The sequence below is a fragment of the Ipomoea nil genome, unplaced genomic scaffold (genome assembly GCF_001879475.1).
Source record: "Ipomoea nil cultivar Tokyo-kokei standard unplaced genomic scaffold, Asagao_1.1 scaffold1895, whole genome shotgun sequence".
Classification (NCBI taxonomy): Eukaryota; Viridiplantae; Streptophyta; class Magnoliopsida; order Solanales; family Convolvulaceae; genus Ipomoea; species Ipomoea nil.
This window is the reverse complement of record NW_017618323.1, coordinates 1,031,461-1,039,220: the sequence shown is the minus strand read 5'-3', so window position 1 is coordinate 1,039,220 and position 7,760 is coordinate 1,031,461. Positions and strand designations below refer to the sequence as shown.

General features: G+C 28.7%; 1 protein-coding gene across 1 annotated transcript; it reads left to right on the top strand.

The window, feature by feature from the left end:
• Positions 1–4,544: 4,544 nt before the first annotated feature.
• On the top strand, positions 4,545–6,123 carry LOC109193533 (putative cyclin-A3-1). Its single transcript, XM_019344375.1, has 2 exons — positions 4,545–5,051; positions 5,148–6,123. The coding sequence occupies exons 1-2, from the start codon at positions 4,725–4,727 to the stop codon at positions 5,922–5,924; spliced, it is 1,104 nt and encodes a 367-aa protein (XP_019199920.1). The 5' UTR covers positions 4,545–4,724; the 3' UTR covers positions 5,925–6,123.
• The last annotated feature ends 1,637 nt before the right edge of the window (positions 6,124–7,760 follow it).

The window sequence follows — 7,760 nt, the reverse complement described above, 5'->3', positions numbered from 1 at the left end:
ATAAAAATAAAAAATGATTAAATTGTGTAAAGTATATCAGGGAATATTACGGATTATTTGCTTAGATGAATTACTTACTGAAAAAAATGTAGTGAATTATTTTATTAAAAGCAGCAAAAAATTGTGTATATAAATTAATAAATTAGTCGTATAAATTAAAAATGAAAAAACAGAAAATACATACTTAAAATTAGATTTCTAACTTATTTAATTTTCAGAATTTCGAAATAAATTTTTAATTGTATATAGTAAGGTAAGAATAATTCTTATGCAATATACGATTTGACAACTCAATTAATATTAAGATTTCGTGCAATGAACATGTATATCATCTTGTGTACTCATTTGAACGGTAATTTATTTTTATACAGTAATTATGCATAATAAATTAATATTATGCTAATTAATAACTAATAAAATTTATTATTAATTTGACCATTAAAATTAGTCTGGATGATAAAAAATATATATGAATTGGTTCAATAAATCATAAATATTACCAATTGTTTGGTTAGAAAATAATCATTATCAAATTAAAATTGATTAATTTGACAAATTATACTTAAGATAAATATTACAGATTATTTACTTATATAAAACTTTTATTTAATTATTATTTTATAATAAGGAGTGAAAATTTATATATATATATATATATATATATATATATATATATATATATATATATATATATATATATATATATATATACCATATTGGTTATTGGTTATATACCATATTATGGATTTACGTCCATATGAGAATATGAAAAGAATAAATGTACGACCTAATTAATACTACGCATTACATAATATCATACCTAATATTACTATATATAATACCATACGTAATTATTATTTTTAATACCATGCATACAATTACCATACATACTTAAAATTAGATTTCTTAAATTGGTTATAAATCATATTATAGTATTACGTCCATATGAAATAATATTAACATACATAAAATTACCATACATACTTGTTAATATTTAGATTTATTAAATTGGTTACAATTCATATTATGGTAAAATAATTCTTATGCAATATACGATTTGGAAACTCAATGAATATTAAGATTTCGTGCAATGAACATATATTCCATCATGTGTACTCATTTGACCAAAAATATGAAGGTTGGTTCAATAAATCGTAAATATTACTAATTGTTTGGTTAGAGAATAATTTTTATCAATAAAAATTAAAATAATTAAATCTCTATCATATTCATATGCTGTTGCTTTAGGCTTTTGTCAAGGAGCACTACTCACGATCCTCAACACATTGTCATGGCTCCAAATCCTTGTGTTACTCCTATTGGTGCTGGAAGGACTGTCACATCAGGAAAAAAAATATTAATAGTCCAAACTCATTCAATGATGTCCCCTCTCATGCAAATGACCTGCAGATCTAGTTGCTCAGAGTCCACTAATAATCAGATGGTCAGTTTTTTTTCTATCACTATGAATAGTGCATTATTTAATCTTGCCCAGAGTCCAATAATAAACAACTTTTAATGGATTGAGATAAGGTATTAGAGAAATACCTTTTAAGTATTAATTATCATTTATTTTTTCAATATAATCATAGTTTATATAATATATGTAGATAGATTTTAAATTTCACCAATGGTATATATGATTTTCTATTCTTTATTAAAAAAAAAAAAAGAGTTGAAAAAGGATACAGAGATTTACCAAATGTGTAGGTGTAGTGCAACAGCTCTTCTGGATACGCAGAGAATATGGGTCTTGTTCCTCCTCTTCTTGAAGGTCCCTGTTCTCTACACCATTGCTATGCAGTTGCAGAGAATATTCCCTTAGGTTCTTCGTAACTTGGTACTGTTTGTATTGAAGAGAATGTGATGTATATATAGGTGTTTAGATATGATTAAGGGTAACATTTATGATTTTTATTATATTACCAATTACCAATTACCAATTAAAATTAGAGTTACAATTTTACATTTGCTTACCAAAAAATTATATATAGATACTTAATTTATATTTGAAGAATATATTTACCTAATTTACTTTATATACAGTAATAAGTATGTCTACACATAAATGAATAATATATAATATATAATTTCAATATTTTGATAATTAATTAAATTAGAAAATTAGGATATTATATAAATGCCGCTAAGTTTTGGGGGAAAATTTATATGGTTTTTATATTATTATTATTATTATTATTATTATTATTATTATTATTATTATTATTATTATTTTATTATTATGCTTACATTATTTCATAAGATTTTTATTATATTTGAACAATAATATTTTCAATTATATTATAGAATATAATACCATACATAATATTACTATTACTAATTATGTAATATAACAATTAATAGATTTTATTTAATTTCCATTTGACATTTACTTACCAAATAAACTTTACTACAAAAATTTTGGAGGGAAAACTTGGCTAGGAGGATTTTACTTTTATATATATATAGATATAGATTTTCTTCCCAATAGTATTATTAATTGTTTGGGCGTACGGCTTACTTCCTTCCATTCTTTTTCGTTTTTTTTTTCATATTATTATTAATTGTTTAGGTGGGAACTTGTAAAGGAGGATTTGTTTTTATTAATTAATATAGAATATAAATATAGAATATAGATTACCAATTAAAATTAGTTTTTTTTTTAATATTATATTTGAACAATAATATTACCTATTATTATTATTATTATTATTATTATTATTATTATTATTATTATTATTATTATTATTATTACTAAGGAGTAATTATGGCGATCCCATAATTACGCCAAAAAAGAAATACACTTTTGACCTATACAATGAGGAATTGAGCATGGATTTCATAACTGTCAAAACCGGCACCATGAGAATAAGACAACTTAACAAATCAAAACTTCAGAAGTCCGATTACTTCAATAATCAATGCAAAGAACTAAGAAGAATATAATAATAGTCAATTGGTGTATTAAAGGCGATTCATGCTATATCTTGTCGTGTATATTACAACAGAAACTTAACCACACCCCATTCTCCAATCACCCGTGAGTCACACATTTTATTGTGTGGCACTTGAAATTATTGACCAATGACAGTATAGCAACAAAATGAAGAGAGAGATTAGAGGATTCAGCACTCAGCATCCCTTTAAACGGGCAGGAGTAGGCACCACTCAAAGCGAGATTCACATGAGGCTACCTTTCATCAATGATAATGAAACTTCAATAGAAGCAAAAAATCAATATATGAAATGAACTTGGAGTAACCGTAGAAATATTCAGAATGAATCATAATGTAGGCATATGATATGAATAGCTTTTCGCTGAAAAAAGTATTAAATTTGGACAATACAACCATGAAAAACGTATTGTATCTAATCCAATCAAACTACTTGGATGTTAAACCTACCGTTAATTTTGAAACGCGACTAAACTGAATGATCAAGGCTGAAGACCTATTGGGAAAAAAGAGATGCAATATAAAATGAAGACTTATAATTTTTGTAGTCATCAACTCATTGTATTTATAGGTGAAAAATATGAGAATTATAAATTATAAAATTTTTCAAAAAGAAAGTGTATTTATTTATTTAAGGTATTGCCCTAATCAATTCATTATATTGATATTCCTAATCAATTCATTATATTAATATTCCTAATTAATCTTATTCATAATCAATTCATAATATTGATATTACTAAACTTCCATTTTTCATTTGCTTACCAAATAAGCTTTATTAAGTATTTGACCAATAAAATATAAAATGTTTAATTAATTTGACAACAAAAGTTTGGGCGGGAAAATGAAATAGGAGGATTTTACTTTTATATATATATAGATTCTTTTCTCACCGAATTGCAATTCCTTTCCTTCCTAATTCTTTCATTCCAACCAAACACCTCCTTAGGGATAAAAAGTGAATATGACCAACACTCAAAAACGAATTCTACAATTACCCTATTACCCTATAACTTAAAAATGAAAAGTCAAAAACGAATTCTACAATTACCCTATTACCCTATAACTTAAAAATGAAAAGTGCAATTTATCTTTATTTTTTTTATTATTATAAGGAAGGGGGATAACCTACATATATATACACACTAATTGCCTCAACTGAGATTTGAACCCATCACCTTTCACTTAAGGAAGTGATCCAATACCAGTGGACTACAAGCCACTTGGTTGCAGTTTATCTTTATTATTATTATTATTATATTATTATTACAATTACAATTAGTATTAGTATTATTCCATAAGATTTTTAAATAATATTATTCTATAGCAATAATAATTATAATATTGCAAAAAAATGACGTGTAAATTAAGAAACAAAATATTTATTTATATAAATAATAAAATGTTTAAAGAACATTTAATAATATTCAGAAGAAAAATAATATAAGTTTTTTTAAAACAAAATACCCAAAACAATGTTCAAAAATTTCAAAACTTTCCCTGAATCTCAGTTACCCATTTAATTTCGTTCCTTTCCCGAAAATCCAACCCCCTGAAATATAAAAACTTTCATTTGGCACGAAAACACCTGCGCGCAATTCCAAACTCAAAAAATTTCAAAACCTCAAAAAAATGGCGGATATATACACCCCAAACTCTTCCCCCCTCCCACATCTGCACTCGTCACAATCCTCTCTCTGTCTCCGTCTCTTTTCTCGATTCGAATTCCTGTGAATCGGAGGAGCAGAAAGGCAGAAGAGGAAGCTAGCAATGGCGGAGCAAGAAAACTGCATGAGAGTCACTCGCTGGGCGAAGAAGAGAGCGGCAGACGGACTTATTGTTGAACAACAACCGGGAAAGAAGAGGGTGGCGTTGAGGGAGATCAAGGACTTCCCAAATCAGATTCAAAATCTGGGGTCTAAACTTCACGGTCCCAAGAAGACTAAGCAGCAGGCGAAGAAGAAGGTGAAGAAGATCGTGAAAGTGGAGAAAGGGACTAATGGGGTGGAGAAGGATGGTATTGATTCCAAATCCGATGACCCTCAGATGTGCAGTGCTTATGTTTCTGATATTTACGAGTATCTGCGTCAAATGGAGGTGAGTATTTGAAACTTAAAACTTACATTTATTGATTTTGTTATTCTGGGTAATATTTGGATTTGGGTATTGATTGAATTGAGTTTCTGTAATTAGGCGCAAGAGAAAAGAAGACCTTTGTGTGATTATCTTGAGAAGGTTCAGAAGGATATTACTGCAAACATGAGAGGGATTTTGGTGGACTGGCTGGTGGAAGTTGCAGAGGAATACAAGCTTCTCTCAGATACTCTATATCTAACTATTGACTATATCGATAGATTCTTGTCCAAAAATCCAATCCCCCGGCAAAAACTTCAGCTTCTGGGTGTTTCATCAATGCTTATTGCCTCTAAATATGAGGAGATTAGTCCTCCCAATGTGGAAGATTTCCGTTACATTACAGACAATACCTATACCAAGCAAGAAGTAGTGAAGATGGAAGGAGATGTGCTGAATGCCCTCAAATTCGAATTGGGAAACCCCACGATTAAGACATTTCTGGGAAAATTTACCCAGATTGCTCAACAAGACTATAAATCAGAAAATTTGCAGTTGGAGTTCTTGGGCTACTACCTAGCAGAGTTGAGTTTGTTGGACTATAGCTGCATAAAGTTTTTACCTTCTATGGTGGCTGCAGCTGTTGTATTCCTTTCAAGGTTCACACTTAAACCAGAAGTGCATCCATGGAGCCAATCACTGCAAGATTACACTGGATATAAGCCAGCTGATTTGAAGGAATGTGTTTCTGTCATACATGACTTGCAATTGAGTAGAAGAAGAGGATCTTTGGTGGCTTTAAGGGAGAAATACAAGCAGCCCAAGTTTAAAAGCATTTCAACACTGTTGTCTCCAATACACATCCCAGATTCCTATTTTGAAGATCCAACAATGTAAAAACATGGGCCGGCAAATGCATTATATAGAGTAGAATAGAGAGTTTTGTTGAAGCCAAGCAGTCTTGAGGTGTAGGAAATAGGAATACTCTTCATTGCTGCTTGTTTTGACCTAACTTCATATGTGTCTTTAGAGTTTAGACAAATCTGGAATGAAAACATATATTTAAACAGTGCCTTAGTTTGCACAATCTACAGAAGTCTTATGTTCAGAGTTCTGATATTTTGTTATGATTCATATATAATACTTGGGATAACTGTAAAAAAAAAAAAAAAAAAAAAAAAGCTAGTACGTAATGTTCATAAAATGTAAATTTGTACTATTAATAAATCTATACTATTCCGTATTAATACAATTTCTAATAGAATATATTGTTTTTTACTTTGCTATTTGTACTACAATTCTATATTAAAATTTTTATTCGTAATACAATATAACAATATTAAAATTCATATTCTTACTCAACAATATATTTTTACGTCACTACTCCAAAATACATTTGTTTTAATGGTTGAATTTGGTAATTTTTCCAAAATCATTCTTTTAAGTTCTAATAAATAACCTCTTTTGAACCCTATATCAGAATTATATTTCCTTTTTCGGTCAAACAAGATACTAATATAATGTCTTCTTTGGGTGTCCACTTTCTTTTTAGGGGAAAAGTCATTGTTAACTACAAATAAAATACATAATAGTGTCCATAAATTGGATTAATAAATTATTCATCAAAACTCAAACACACATAACAACATTGCACTACCAAATATAATCCCCATTAATTTCTAGATGTTATCCATTCATTGAACATGTCATTTGCTAATTCTGTCCTCCAATTATTTCAAACTTCTAAAGGCTCTATTTGTGTAATATCATCATTAGGGGAGAGCAACGGATATATCGGATCGACGGGGGCATAAACCGAACGGATTTCGAATTACAGATTGAAAGACCCAACCCTTTTTTTATTTTTGGATTGCCCAATCGATTTTTTAGTAATTCGGTTCGGTTCGGACCAGCCGGATAACTAACTTTAAATCGGTTCTTTAAAAAGCTGAAAAACAATGAAAAAATCAATCAAAAATGCTAAAACTCAAAAAAAAAAAAAAAATATTATACTAAACTAGTAAACTGATAGTAATTACTAATTACTGACTGTGTAAACTAAGTAAAACTAAGTACTAAATAGTAAATACTAACTGCTAAGTGCTAACATTGCAAGTCTGTAACACATACACATTACACAACTACAGATTTACAGTCTACAATCTACAACTCTACATAAGTATTAATAATGAATATTCAATATACTAAAATTGAACAAATATCAATTATCCACATTGACCATGGTCTATAGTGTAATTTGTCGATATTGGCCGACTTTATCTAATCTTATTAGTAAAAAGGTCAAGCCTAGATCTATTTTAAGCTTATTTACCTAAATAGCACATACTCCCATGAGAACAAGGCTTTTGTGAAAAATTTGGACAAATTGTTAAATGTTAACGATCAATCTAGTGTATCTAATGATTGAAAAATAATGGGAGAGAGAGAGAGAGAGAGAAAAACATAGTTGATTTCATTAGGAAAATGTTATTTTATCCTCTAAAATTTCCTTTAATGTTCTCCCCTTTCACCAAGGCGACAACAACAATTATTACATGCTTGTTAACATCCAAAGACTCCACAATATTGGAACCCACAAAAAGATCGTCATTTACATGACTGTTAAGAAGAGTTGCTGACATACACCTGACGTTATTGTCTTTTTTTTGTTCAAATTTTCATTACCCTCCAGGCCCTCCTCATCATTTGTGTTCAAATTTTCATAACCCATAA